Source organism: Oncorhynchus tshawytscha, linkage group LG07 (assembly GCF_018296145.1).
Source record: "Oncorhynchus tshawytscha isolate Ot180627B linkage group LG07, Otsh_v2.0, whole genome shotgun sequence".
NCBI classification, from domain to species: domain Eukaryota; kingdom Metazoa; phylum Chordata; class Actinopteri; order Salmoniformes; family Salmonidae; genus Oncorhynchus; species Oncorhynchus tshawytscha.
The window spans coordinates 64263671-64280290 of NC_056435.1; the positions used below are offsets into that span (position 1 = coordinate 64263671).

Genomic DNA, 16620 nt, shown 5'->3' on the forward strand with positions numbered 1-16620 from the left:
CGGGTGGTTGATGTCCTTGATGATCTTTATGGCCTTCCTGTAGCATCGGGTGGTGTAGGTGTCCTGGAGGGCAGGTAGTTTGCCCCCGGTGATGCGTTGTGCAGACCTCACTACCCTCTGGAGAGCCTTACGGTTGAGGGCGGTGCAGTTGCCATACCAGGCGGTGATACAGCCCGCCAGGATGCTCTCGATTGTGCATCTGTAGAAGTTTGTGAGTGCTTTTGGTGACAAGCCGAATTTCTGGCGCTGCTGCGCCTTCCTCACGATGCTGTCTGTGTGAGTGGACCAATTCAGTTTGTCTGTGATGTGTATGCCGAGGAACTTAAAACTTGCTACCCTCTCCACTACTGTTCCATCGATGTGGATGGGGGTGTTCCCTCTGCTGTTTCCTGAAGTCCACAATCATCTCCTTAGTTTTGTTGACGTTGAGTGTGAGGTTATTTTCCTGACACCACACTCCGAGGGCCCTCACCTCCTCCCTGTAGGCCGTCTCGTCGTTGTTGGTAATCAAGCCTACCACTGTTGTGTCGTCCGCAAACTTGATGATTGAGTTGGAGGCGTGCATGGCCACGCAGTCGTGGGTGAACAGGGAGTACAGGAGAGGGCTCAGAACGCACCCTTGTGGGGCCCCAGTGTTGAGGATCAGCGGGGGAGGAGATGTTGTTGCCTACCCTCACCACCTGGGGGCGGCCCGTCAGGAAGTCCAGTACCCAGTTGCACAGGGCGGGGTCGAGACCCAGGGTCTCGAGCTTGATGACGAGCTTGGAGGGTACTATGGTGTTGAATGCCGAGCTGTAGTCGATGAACAGCATTCTCACATAGGTATTCCTCTTGTCCAGATGGGTTAGGGCAGTGTGCAGTGTGGTTGAGATTGCATCGTCTGTGGACCTATTTGGGCGGTAAGCAAATTGGAGTGGGTCAAGGGTGTCAGGTAGGGTGGAGGTGATATGGTCCTTGACTAGTCTCTCAAAGCACTTCATGATGACGGATGTGAGTGCTACAGGGCGGTAGTCGTTTAGCTCAGTTACCTTAGCTTTCTTGGGAACAGGAACAATGGTGGCCCTCTTGAAGCATGTGGGAACAGCAGACTGGTATAGGGATTGATTGAATATGTCCGTAAACACACCGGCCAGCTGGTCTGCGCATGCTCTGAGGGCGCGGCTGGGGATGCCGTCTGGGCCTGCAGCCTTGCGAAGGTTAACACGTTTAAATGTCTTACTCACTTCGGCTGCAGTGAAGGAGAGACCGCATGTTTCCGTTGCAGGCCGTGTCAGTGGCACTGTATTGTCCTCAAAGCGGGCAAAAAAGTTATTTAGTCTGCCTGGGAGCAAGACATCCTGGTCCGTGACTGGGCTGGGTTTCTTCCTGTAGGCCGTGATTGACTGTAGACCTTGCCACATGCCTCTTGTGTCTGAGCCGTTGAATTGAGATTCTACTTTGTCTCTGTACTGGCGCTTAGCTTGTTTGATAGCCTTGCGGAGGGAATAGCTGCACTGTTTGTATTCAGTCATGTTACCAGACACCTTGCCCTGATTAAAAGCAGTGGTTCGTGCCTTCAGTTTCACACGAATGCTGCCATCAATCCACGGTTTCTGGTTAGGGAATGTTTTAATCGTTGCTATGGGAACGACATCTTCAACGCACGTTCTAATGAACTCGCACACCGTATCAGCGTATTCGTCAATGTTGTTGTCTGACGCAATACGAAACATCTCCCAGTCCACGTGATGGAAGCAGTCTTGGAGTGTGGAGTCAGCTTGGTCGGACCAGCGTTGGACAGACCTCAGCGTGGGAGCTTCTTGTTTTAGTTTCTGTCTGTAGGCAGGGATCAACAAAATGGAGTCGTGGTCAGCTTTTCCGAAGGGGGCGGGGCAGGGCCTTATATGCGTCGCGGAAGTTAGAGTAACAATGATCCAGGGTCTTTCCACCCCTGGTTGCGCAATCGATATGCTGATAAAATTTAGGGAGTCTTGTTTTCAGATTAGCCTTGTTAAAATCCCCAGCTACAATGAATGCAGCCTCCGGATAAATCGTTTCCAGTTTGCAGAGAGTTAAATAAAGTTCGTTCAGAGCCATCGATGTGTCTGCTTGGGGGGGATATATACGGCTGTGATTATAATCGAAGAGAATTCTCTTGGTAGATAATGCGGTCTACATTTGATTGTGAGGAATTCTAAATCAGGTGAACACTGCACACTGCCCTAACCCATCTGGACAAGAGGAATACCTATGTGAGAATGCTGTTCATCGACTACTACACCATAGTACCCTCCAAGCTCGTCATCAAGCTCGAGACCCTGGGTCTCGACCCCGCCCTGTGCAACTGGGTACTGGACTTCCTGACGGGCCGCCCCCAGGTGGTGAGGGTAGGCAACAACATCTCCTCCCGCTGATCCTCAACACTGGGGCCCCACAAGGGTGCGTTCTGAGCCCTCTCCTGTACTCCCTGTTCACCCACGACTGCGTGGCCACGCACGCCTCCAACTCAATCATCAAGTTTGCGGACGACACAACAGTGGTAGGCTTGATTACCAACAACGACGAGACGGCCTACAGGGAGGAGGTGAGGGCCCTCGGAGTGTGGTGTCAGGAAAATAACCTCACACTCAACGTCAACAAAACTAAGGAGATGATTGTGGACTTCAGGAAACAGCAGAGGGAACACCCCCCCATCCACATCGATGGAACAGTAGTGGAGAGGGTAGCAAGTTTTAAGTTCCTCGGCATACACATCACAGACAAACTGAATTGGTCCACTCACACAGACAGCATCGTGAGGAAGGCGCAGCAGCGCCTCTTCAACCTCAGGAGGCTGAAGAAATTCGGCTTGTCACCAAAAGCACTCACAAACTTCTACAGATGCACAATCGAGAGCATCCTTGCGGGCTGTATCACCGCCTGGTATGGCAACTGCACCGCCCTCAACCGTAAGGCTCTCCAGAGGGTAGTGAGGTCTGCACAACGCATCACCGGGGGCAAACTACCTGCCCTCCAGGACACCTACACCACCCGATGCTACAGGAAGGCCATAAAGATCATCAAGGACATCAACCACCCGAGCCACTGCCTGTTCACCCCGCTGTCATCCAGAAGGCGAGGTCAGTACAGGTGCATCAAAGCTGGGACCGAGAGACTGAAAAACAGCTTCTATCTCAAGGCCATCAGACTGTTAAACAGCCACCACTAACATTGAGTGGCTACTGCCAACACACTGTCAATGACACTGACTCTACTCCAGCCACTTTAATCATGGGAATTGATGGGAAATGATGTAAATATATCACTAGCCACTTTAAACAATGCTACCTTATATAATGTTACTTACCCTACATTATTCATCTCATATGCATACGTAGATACTGTACTCTATATCATCGACTGCATCCTTATGTAATACATGTATCACTAGCCACTTTAACTATGCCACTTGGTTTACATACTCATCTCATATGTATATACTGTACTCGATATCATCTACTGTATCTTGCCTATGCTGCTCTGTACCATCACTCATTCATATATCCTTATGTACATATTCTTTATCCCCTTACACTGTGTATAAGACAGTAGTTTTTTTTTTGGAATTGTTAGTTAGATTACTTGTTCGTTATTACTGCATTGTCGGAACTAGAAGCACAAGCATTTCGCTACACTCGCATTAACATCTGCTAACCATGTGTATGTGACAAATAACATTTGATTTGATTTGATTTGATTTGATTTAATTATGCAGGAGGCTGTGCTCCAACCAAACTATCCGCCTTATAAATTGCATTTGTGGCAACAGTAACACAAGCTCATTTTACACTAGAAATATATCTTGACTCAGACGTAATACCATCGTAACACAGCCCATCTGTAAAAAGCCCACCCAACTACATCATCCCCATATTGTTATTTATTTTTTGCTCCTTTGCACCCCAGTATCTCTACTTGCACATTAATCTTCTGCACATCTATCACTCCAGTGTTTAATTGCTAAATTGTAATTATTTCACCACTATTGGCCTATTCATTGCCTTACCTCCCTAATCTTACTACATTTGCACACACTGTATATAGACTGTTCCTATTGTATTACATGACTGCATGTTTGTTTATTCCATGTGTAACTCTGTGATGTTGTTTGTGTCGCACTGCTTTGCTTTATCTTGGCCAGGTCACAGTTGTAAATGAGAACTTGTTCTCAACTGGCCTACCTGGTTAAATAAATGTGAAATAAAAAATAAAAAATACCCCGTGCAGAGAGGGCACCTTATGGTGGATTAAGATACTGTAAGGCCTTGTTTCAATGATGTCTACTTATTTCAGGAAACTATGAGAGGGTCATGCATTTCCCTTTAAAGACACATCTCCAGGATTGTAAGGTTATTTGGGAAAGATACTTTTTAGCATTTGGTGTACAGCTGATTTTAGCCTGCCAAAAAGGTGGTCAGAGACCATTGTCAAAGTTTTGTTCCTTACTCAACACCTCCTCTTAGAAAAATATATTTCTTCACAACAATATGGTACATACAGTTTGTCATTCTGGTAATTCATGAATGGGTTGATGTATTGATGTATTGATTCATTCTCCCTTTCAGGAGTGGACTTGTCAATTACCAATCAATGAAGAAACTCCATGCAAAAGTACAAAGTACACCAGGACTAAGAATGAGAGAAACTTAACATCTAAGAACTGGTCACACGAATTGTCAAATTTTAGGGTGCAACAAAATAGGGGTAAAAACACAGAGAAAAACCTACATTCCTGGAAAACAATATAGATTGCAGCAAATCTGTAGTTATGCCAAGGCAGAGAATGAACACGAGAAACCCTCTGACCTAAAGATAACAACATTTTTGTTTAATCTCCCAGAGGTCAAAGCCAACTCAGGGGTTTGTGATATATGGCCAATATATCACAGCAAAGGGCTGTGTCCTAGCACTCAGCCCTTATACCACAGCTATTTGCCATATTACACACTCCCTCTGGCCTTATTGCTTAAAATGTGCATCCAACACAAATAGAAATCCATTTTATTTCTATTGCTTACATGAAAAATTAAATATCTACGTCGATTGAAAAAGATTTCCAAATGTCAATGTGCAATCTAAATGGACCTGTGAAAGAACCTCCTCACTGTTGGGGGTGGAAATCTCAACCACAAGACTAGCGGTCGTCCCTGTGATTATGTGTTGAAGGTTAATGTTGGCTCGCAGATGGAGGAGGGAGTGAGGAAGGAGCGAGATGGAGAGAGATCAGACCACACAATGTTCTTGCGAAACGTGGCGAACACAGAGGGCGATGAGCATTTTAAAAAAGTCTGCAGATCAAGAGGAGGGGAGGCCTAGGCCTCATTACACATGTAGCTTCCAGCAAGGAGGCCCCGCTTTAAAGACATGGATGCATCCCAAATGGCACCCTATATAGTGTACTACCCTTCACTAGGTCCCATAGGCCCTGGTCAGAAGTAGTGGAGAATATAGGGTGGAGGGTGACATTTTGGACACATCCCCAGTCTTTTAATTATTCCTTTGCTCCGCTCAGCGTAATTGGCTCCAGCTGAGCCCCGGGGCCTGTTGACTGAATGGAAAATAAAATACCTTAATGACCCTGTCCATTTTTAATGGTAGTTGAGAATCAGGGCTCCGGATAGATGGATTATCGCTATATTCACACGTGTATATTCTGTCTATTCTCTTCAATCTGCCACCAACTGTTCTAAGATCATGGCCTTTAGATTATGCATTCATTTCTGGCCAACTTCAATGATATTGTGTAATCTCTCCACTAAATCGGCTGTTGAATATTATGTAGTAAATATCAACACAGCTGGTAAAAAAATTGCTAAATGGAACAGATGAAGGATATCAAACCGCATGACGTCAACGAATCAAAAATAACATACTCCTCTAATCCATCCTCCAAAAGTGATACAGTACATCTATTTTATACTTGGGCCGCAATTATGAAAATGTATGCACTCACTGTAAGTCGCTTTTTATAAAATGGTCTGCTAAATGGCATAATATTGATCTAAATTGACATATTCACCCAACTGATTCAATCCCACCTTTGTCTTTCTATGTATTATGGATGCTTCCTCAGGTCCAGCAAAATTAAGGCAATTATATACAGTGCATTCTGACTATTTCACATTTTGTTATGTCACAGCCTAATTCTAAAATTGATTAAATTGTTGTTTTTCCTCCTCAATCTACACACAAATGCCCATAATGATGAAGCAAAAACACTATTAAAAAAAAAATGTTTGCAAATGTATATAAAAAAATCTGAACTATGACATTTTACATAAAGATTCAAACCTTTTACTCAGTACTTTGTTGGAGCACCTTTGGCAGCGATTATAGCCTTGAGTTTTCTTGGGTATGACGCTATAAGCTTGGCACAGCTGTATTTGGGGAGTCTCTTCCAAGCGCTGTCAGGTTGGATGGGGAGCGTCACTGCACAGCTATTTTCAGGTCTCTCCAGAGATGTTTGATTGGGTTCAAGTCCGGGCTCTGGCTGGGCCACTCAAGGACATTCGGACCCTTGTCCCGAAGCCACTCCTGAATTGTCTTGGCTGTGTGCTTAGGATTGTTGTCCTGTTGGAAGGAGAACCTTCGCCCCAGTCTGAGGTCCTGAGTGCTCTGGAGCAGGTTTTCATCAAGAATTTGTACATTGCTCCATTCGTCTTTCCCTCGATCCTGACTAGTCTCCCAGTCCCTGCCGCTGAAAAACATCCCCACAGCATGATGCTGCCGCCACCATGCTTCACCGTAGGGATGGTGCTAGATTTTCTCCAGACGTGACACTTGGCATTCAGGCAAAGATTTCAATCTCAGTTTCATCAGACCAAAGAATCTTGTTTCTTATGATCTCAGAGTCCTTTAGGTGCCTTTTGGCAAACTCCAAGCGGGCTGTCATGTGCCTTTTACTGAGGAGTGGCTTCCATCTGGCCACACTACCATAAAGGCCTGATAGGTGGAGAGCTGCAGAGTTGGTTGTCCTTCTGGAAGGTTCTCCCATCTCCACAGAGGTTCTCTGGAGCTCTGTCAGAGTGACCATCAGGTTCTTGGTCACCTCACTGGCCAAGGTCCTTCTCCCCCGATTGCTCAGTTTGACCGGGCGTCCAGCTCTAGGAAGAGTCTTGGTGTTTCCAAACTTCTTCCATTTAAGAATGATGGTGGCCACTGTGTTCTTGGGCACATTCAATGCTAGAGATTTTTTCTGGTACCATTCCCCCAGATCTGTGCCTCGACACAATCCTGTCTTGGAGCTGTATGGTCATTTCCTTTGATATCATGGCTTGGTTTAGGCTCTGACATGCACTGTCAACTGTGTAACCTTATAAGGTCTGAATGCTTATGTAAATAAGGAATTTATTTTATTTTAATACATTTGCTAAATTTTCTAAAAAGCTGTTTTTGTTTGTCATTATGGAGTATTGTGTGTAGATTGATTATGATTTTTTTTTTTAAATGTAATCAATTTTAGAATAAGTCTGTAACGTAACAAATTGTGGAAAAAGTCAAGAAGTCTGAATACTTTCCGCATTCACTGTACAATTAAAAACATTACATTACATTTCCCCTCAGATTTCACAACACAATAATTAGGTGCCCACAGGCCACTAATCTACTATAGCACCATATATCGACAACACAAAATCCATTAGTACGTGTGTGAATAGTGTGTATGTAATCATGTGTACTTGTTCCACACTGTGTGATTTTACTGTTTGCATGAGTAACTTGATGTGGAATAGAGTTCCATGTAGTCATGGCTCTCTGTAGTACTATGCACCTGCCAAAGTCTGTTCTGGACTTGGGTACTGTGACGAGACATCTGGTGGCATGCCTTGCAGGGTATGGATGGGTGTCTGCGCTGTGTGCTTGCAGTTTAAACAGACACCTTGAGGGATTCAATATGTCAATAATTCTCACAAATACATGTAGTGATGAAGTCAATCTCTCCTCTACTTTGAGCCAGGAGAGACTGACATATTAATGTCAGCTCTCCGTGTACATTTTTTTTGTGGCACCTGACCACACAACTGGACAATAGTCTAGGTGTGACAACTAGGGCCTGTAGGACCTTCCTTGTTGATTGTTAAGAAGGCAGAGCAGCACTTTATTATGGGCAGACATCTCCCCATTTTAGCTACTCTTGAATAAATGGGTTTTGACCATGACAGTTTACAATCCAGGGTTACTCCAAGCAGTTTAGCCTCCTCAACATGCTCAAAGATTTTATTTGGGTTTAGCGAATTATTTGTCCCAAATACAATGCTTTTTGTTTTCGAAACATTCAGCTCTTTGTTACCTCTTCAGTCAAGAAAACACAAATACATCTTCCTTTTATAACTGATAACTCAAGTATTGGCATGAGAATAGTTTGGCAAGCTGCTTCCTGTGCCCAAAACAGCATTTATAAATTGCCTTTGGAACAAAGTGTCAAATAGATCATGCTGTCCAATTGAAAAAGGTCCAAACGAGAAACTAGGCGATAATGAAACAATTCTGACAAAGAGGGGAAATGATTGGCTGTGCCCTACAACCAACACAAACTTATTGCCGACCACTCTTAGGTGGCAAGCATCCAACGGTCTACTAGTATATAGCAAGGCCCCAAGGATTTACATTTTGCACACAGTTTTGAAAACAACATTTCAGATTTAAAGCAGCAGAGGTAGTTGAAATGAGGAGATGCAATGCAACCATGGGCTGTTTCACAACTGTGATATTGAAGTCCTAGGCCGTGATGTTAAATTACATTGCATTTCTGGATGTACACCTTACAAATCCCAAATGAATACAAAATATTTTCAATGAAGTCAGTTCCTCAATGGGATTTGTTTAATTCGTCCCCTCTTGCTGTTGTACTCAGAGTTGTGGTTGAGTCACGGTAATATATTTGTTCATCTACTAAAAATAACGATTATTCTTATGACAGGAAATACTAACAACTTCATTCACACACAGCATTCACACAGCATTCACACAGCATTCACACCGCATTCACACCGCATTCACACAGCATTCACACAGCATTCACACAGCATTCACACAGCAAGCATTTTGTAGTCCATTAAGACAGGATATCCCAAACTCGTCCACCCCCCACGGTGCACATTTGGTTGTTTGCCCTAGCACTACACCACTGACTCAAATAATCAAACCTTGATGATTATCATGTTATTTGAATCAGCTGTGTAGGGCAAAAACCAAAACGTGCACCCAGGTGGTGCCCCCAGGACCATGTTTTGGAAACCCTGCATTAAGCTGTAGTAAGTATGTTGTAACACATTAGTTATATTGTAATAATGCATTACGTTAGAATTTGCCCTTACCTGACCAGGCTTAACGTCCTCACAGATGGACGCCTCGTAAGGTCTGGCCAGTTCAGGAGGGTTATCGTTCACGTCCAGGATACGAATGCTCACTGATGAATGGGATATCAGGGATACATTATCTACAAAAGAGAAGATTCATTTACAGTGTTACTATTGAATATTTTACACAATAGTGATTTTGTACTGTTCTAATGTGTACTACAACAGTATTCTATGGTACTGACAAAATGAACTGGACATTGCTACGGTCAGAACCGCCAATGTCTATAATTGCAAAGAAAGTGAGTTAAATAAATATTTGCTACCAACCAAAACTGTACATCATATCTACAGTATAGCTTTCTGAGGTACAAAGCTGACTGAGTTCTGAGAAAACAGAAGGTCATAATATTGTGTAGTGCATCCTCTTATAAACACACGGTTGAGTGATGACATACGGATGGATGATTGTTGTGTTCAACGGAAGACTGTACGAAAGACAACATTTAACAAATGAAGCCATCAGTCAGCTTGTGCATTTTCACTAAGTGATGACAGTTTTTAATGTGTCCTGAAATTACCTCCATTACCAGGATAACACTTTTCTGACACGAGTCAGGGCTACCACAAATGAGCAAGCCCATTTTCATATCAGAGCTCCAGCTATCAAATAATGAATAAATACAAAATTACAAGTTTAATGATTAGAGTACACCAGGGGCCTGACTTAATTGTTGAAATATGAATTAATGCACTTAATAATGTGTTGTAAATGATTTTGATCACGCCCTTGTTAAAAGATTAACAAAGCAACGAGTGCACACCCCTGTTCTCCCGCAAACGTCTTAAAAGACCACATCGAAATGAGGGAGGGGAGACGATTACATAATTAGCGCAATCAAAATCCACTTCAAATTAGTTACTACTACCCCAATTACAAGACTCTGTGGGTTCGGCACTCCGACTTCTCGTTGCATTTTAATTCCAATTCCTAATTATTTGATTATGTTTGATGAGTTTCCATTTTGCTTCTGAACCATTTACAGTGGGGTGCTTCGAACGTGAGTCAATTTAGTTGAAAGTGAGTCATCACTGCATCTCATGTGCAATCTCAGTATCTACAGGATGTAATTATGTTCTAACATATCTACATATGTAAGAGTGTGTACATTTAGACATGTCTCTTTAATTGTCAGACGTTTACAGTTTCAAATCCATAATACAAAACGCGTTCCATTAAAGGGACAAACTGCAGTTCAAACAACAACAAAGCGCGCCACTGTTTTGGTAAACAATAAACAGTGATGTGGCTGGAAAAATACACCATAAGATTTCAACATGGTCTAAACTGCAGTCTTCAGTCAGTGTTCTGCAGATGCCCAGATACTCCATATAGACCAGATACTCCATATAGCCCAGGTACCCCAGATAGCCAAGACGCCCCATATAGCCCAGACGCCCCATATAGCCCAGACTGCCCAGGTACCCCATATAGCCCAGATGCCCCATATAGCCCAGACTGCCCAGGTACCCCAGATACCCCATGTAGCCCAGATGCCCCATATAGCCCAGACTGCCCAGGTACCCCATATAGCCCAGGTACCCCATATACACCATAAAGCCCATATACCCCATATAGCCCATATACCCCAGTTACCCTATATAGCCCATATACTCCATATAGCCCATATACCCCATATAGCCCAGTTACCCTATATAGCCCATATACTCCATATAGCCCATATACCCCAGCTACCCCATTTAGCTCATATACCCCATTTAGCCCATATACCCCAGCTACCCCATATAGCCCAGATTCCCCATATACCCCATATAGCCCATATAGCCCATATACCCTATATAGCCCATATACCCCATATAGCCAATATACCCCATATAGCCCATATACCCCATATAGCCCATATACCCCATATAGCCCATATACCCTATATAGCCCATATACCACATATAGCCCATATACCACATATAGCCCATATACCACATATAGCCCATATACCCTATATAGCCCATATACCCCATATAGCCCATATACCCTATATAGCCAATATACCCCGTATAGCCCATATACCCCGTATAGCCCAGTTACCCTATATAGCCCAGATACCCCAGACTGCCCATATACCCCATATACCCCATATAGCCCAGTTACCCTATATAGCCCATATACCCCATATAGCCCATATACCCCATATAGCCCATATACCCCATATACCCCAGTTACCCTATATAGCCCATATACTCCATATAGCCCATATACCCCATATAGCCCAGTTACCCTATATAGCCCATATACTCCATATAGCCCATATACCCCAGCTACCCCATTTAGCTCATATACCCCATTTAGCCCATATACCCCAGCTACCCCATATAGCCCAGATTCCCCATATACCCCATATAGCCCATATACCCTATATAGCCCATATACCACATATAGCCCATATACCCCATATAGCCCAGTTACCCTATATAGCCCATATACCCCAGATAGCCCAGATACCCTATATAGCCCAGATAGCCCAGTTACCCTATATAGCCCAGATGTCCCAGATAGCCCAGTTACCCTATATAGCCCAGATGTCCCAGATAGCCCAGTTACCATATATAGCCCAGATGTCCCAGATAGCCCTGTTACCCTATAGAGCCGAGATGTCCCAGATATCCAGATACCCCAGATAGCCCATGCCATCCTACTGCACACATTTCCTAGCTATTGCTTGCTTTTCATTGCAGTGGTAGTAGTGCTGATGAGAATACTCACTCCACTAATAGCATAATCCTCACATCAATGCTATATTTTAATTGAGTGGTTTTTGCCTGAGCAGCAAGAATATAAATGGATGTGCTCTCACAGTCTTATCTACCTTAATTCAGCCCTCCACAGTGGACCTACAGAGCAGATAGGAGAATGTCAATAATCAGTGCGCATTACATTTCAATCCCACAAACAAAAAATAAAAGCTGAAACTGAGGAACATTGGGAAACTGAGGAACATTGGGAAACTGAAGAACATTGGGAAACTGGATCATTGGGAAACTGAGGAACATTGGGAAACTGAGGAACATTGGGAAACTGAGGAACATTGGGAAACTGGATCATTGGGATGGGAAACTGAGGAACATTGGGACACTGAGGAACATTGGGAAACTGGATCATTGGGATACTGAGGAACATTGGGACACTGAGGAACATTGGGAAACTGGATCATTGGGATACTGAGGAACATTGGGAAACTGGGTCATTGGTCACTTTCACCCTCAGTGGGGGGGATCCTCTGCCGTTTTCAGCAGACTGTTTTTATTTGTCTCACTGGTGAGCTGATCTGTTCTAAATTTGTCTTGAAGAAATATCAGAGACATGTAGAAAGAGGATTTCAACAGATTATTGACACGCTGAACATCTGGTGGCTGCTCAGCAGATGTTAAACATCTCGATAGCAGTTTTCTTGCTGAAATAACATTGTACTGAGAGTTTCTTCAGAGAGTCTGGAAAGGAAGCCCGTGACCACCATGCCACAGAACCACCATACCACAGTACCACCATACCACAGAACCACCATGCCACAGAACCACCATACCACAGAACCACCATACCACATAACAATGCCACAGAACCACCATGCCACAGAACCACCATACCACATAACCACCATACCACATAACCACCATGCCACAGAACCACCATACCACATAACAATGTCACAGAACCACCATACCACATAGCCACCATGCCACATAACAATACCACAGAACCACCATACCACATAACAATGCCACAGAACCACCATGCCACAGAACCACCATTCCACATAACAATGCCACAGAACCACCATACCACATAACAATACCACAGAACCACCATACCACAGAACCACCATACCACAGAACCCCCATACCACATAACAATGCCACAGAACCACCATACCACAGAACCACCATACCACAGAACCACCATACCACAGAACCACCATACCACATAACAATGCCACAGAACCACCATGCCACAGAACCACCATACCACATAACCACCATACCACATAACCACCATGCCACAGAACCACCATACCACATAACAATGTCACAGAACCACCATACCACATAGCCACCATGCCACATAACAATACCACAGAACCACCATACCACAGAACCACCATACCACAGAACCACCATACCACATAACAATGCCACAGAACCACCATGCCACAGAACCACCATACCACATAACCACCATACCACATAACCACCATGCCACAGAACCACCATACCACATAACAATGTCACAGAACCACCATACCACATAGCCACCATGCCACATAACAATACCACAGAACCACCATACCACATAACAATGCCACAGAACCACCATGCCACAGAACCACCATTCCACATAACAATGCCACAGAACCACCATACTACATAACAATACCACAGAACCACCATACCACAGAACCCCCATACCACAGAACCACCATACCACAGAACAATGCCACAGAACCACCATACCACATAACCAACCATACCACAGAACCACCATACCACAGAACCACCATGCCACAGAACCACCATACCACAGAACCACCATGCCACAGAACCACCATGCCACATAACAATGCCACAGAACCACCAAACCACAGAACCACCATACCACAGAACCACCATACCACAGAACCACCATGCCACAGAACCCATAACAATGTCACAGAACCACCATACCACAGAACCACCATACCACAGAACCACCATACCACAGAACCACATAACAACTTCACAGAACCACCATACCACATAACCACCATACCACAGAGCCACCATGCCACAGAACCACCATGCCACAGAGCCACCATGCCACAGAACCACCATACCACAGAACCACCATGCCACAGAACCACCATACCACGTAACAATGCCACAGAACCACCATGTCACAGAACCACCATACCACATAACAATGCCACAGAACCACCATACCACAGAACCACATAACAATGCCACAGAACCACCATGCCACAGAACCACCATACCACAGAACCACCATACCACATAATAATGCCACAGAACCACCATACCACATAACCAGGCCTTAGACATAAAGGGATTGTGTATATTCATGAACAATAGTTTAGGATGATTGCTACAGGAAACAGTTTGTTCTAAATGTAAATTGGGTCAACAGGGAAAAGGGGATATGAATGGACTCTGAGTTATTCTGTCTTTGTTTTACCTCCCTTCAGAGGTGAAAGCACAGTGAAGCAGAGAATGGGAGCATATATGGTCATTTTGCTAGCTAAAGTAAACACTATCAAAACGCAAAATGTGACGTTGTACTATATAGTGCCACTAACCAAAAACACATGAGGATGCATACACTCAATTGGAAATGTTCAGTTAATAATGTACAGTCCTGTGAAAATCTAATGTTAACTCAAAGGGATAGTTCAGCAATACATATGTAGCTCTTTATTTGACCTTGAAAGACAACAAGTGGCTGGAATACACACTGGGGTTAGAATTTCATGCCCAAATAATCTAAAGATATTTTTTTTAAATGCTACATTTTAACAAAACCGAAGTACTCCTTGTCCAGAGACTGCTTTCAAAGTAAGAAAATAAATGTTACATTGCTGAATTGTCCCTTTAGGAAAAACACTTCTAATGCATTGGCATACAGCCTTACACAAAGGTGCTAGACATGGTAGTGGATGAGGTGCGTTACCTCTGAACAATGTCAAGAGCTTTGTACACTTGGAAAAGCACAATATGCATCCAATCCATTAAATACAAATGGCTGACATGATACATTGAACACAAAAACAATATTCAAAAGTTCGCTAATATCGCTAAGCAGTCCTGATAAGGACATCACATAGATTATACAATCACAGATAAATCCCACAGGTCAGTGGCTCTGATGCACATCTGATGTATGATCAGTCTGAAATGTCCTCCACAGAGCGTACCATTACAAAATGAATCCTAACAAACTCACCTTCGTCATCATTGGCTCAATGGTAAGCATAAATAATTTCCTCTGTTATATAATCTACCTTCCCATTTGAACTGTTACACAGCCTAACACATAATGTGTTGTGCAAATTAATTCTCAAGTGTTCACATTCATTAGTATGTCGTATCCAATTAGACAAAATGGCCACTATTTGTCATATTTCTATTACTTTTATACAGTTGCACTTTTCAATACTTCACAAATTCTAAGATATTTCTTTGCGAGGAAGCAGTCTGCACCAGGTCAGGGGCAATGTGAAACCTTCGCTTTAAGTATACTTTCTTGAAAGATAAAGACTTTCAAACTACTCAGGTATCTTTTTACCATAAGGGTGGGACAAGTATACATTTCCCCCACATTTAACTGTCTCGAAAAAAAAATCAGTTTGCAATGTGATATCATACTATCTATCACAGGTCTTTGAAATGATGTGTCAGTCTTGCCGCCCTGATAGGATTCTTCCCCGACAGGTCTGTCAAGAGTCTGCAGAAGATGCAAAAAGCTGCTTTTGACACTACTACTCAGCTCTTTGGTCTCCCATCGAGGGAAGAACTAGATACAGTACACTGCAGAGGGAACCGCCTTTATGCTGCCTTCATCAAATCAGAACTAGGAAACTCCAAAATATCCAACAAAGAAAACTGGGGTTACAATGCTTCTAACCAAGTTTCACACTCATATTTACCACTTGAAAGCTGGTATTGAACAGTTTTGGATGTCTCAAGCTCTGAATTAAGACACGTTCTGGGGATTTTTTTAAGCATATGTGAATGCAAACAATTGAGTTGATACCTTGTTGAGATAGGAAGAAAATGCTGTATGACTGCCTCTGAAATGGTGATATCATTCTTAAAGTATAATATGTTTGGTTGTTCTGGCCTTGCTCATTACTAATCAGGCTCAATCACCCCTGCAACATGATGACCAACCATGGACCTCATTCAAGAAAGTATTCAACAATGCTGATGTACTGTAGCTAGCAATCACACGGTTTTAATGTCAATAATGGGGTTGGGGGATAATGAGGGGTCATGCTATTTTTCTGTAATCTTAAAATGGCCTTGTTCAATCCAACCTTTTGCCACTCCAACCATAACTAGCCGAGGTGTCATTAAACCAAGTTGCACAAAACTGTTGAAAGAGTTATTTAAAAAAAGTTTTGTTCTGGGGGTTTGCTGATTCACTTCTCTTGACTCCTGCTCAATGTGCTCGAGAATCAATGAGCCGCTGGCGATAAGAAACATTTGGAGAGAATCTCTGATGAAGTCAACCGTCGAC

At 43.5% G+C, this 16620-nt stretch overlaps 1 protein-coding gene across 1 annotated transcript in view; it reads right to left on the reverse strand.

The window, feature by feature from the left end:
- LOC112255030 (cadherin-22) overlaps positions 1–16620 on the reverse strand; it is a 300118-nt gene that overhangs the window by 79044 nt on the left and 204454 nt on the right. Inside the window, 1 exon segment of the mRNA XM_042324818.1 lies at positions 9336–9457. Within this exon segment, the coding sequence (XP_042180752.1) occupies positions 9336–9457 (122 nt within the window).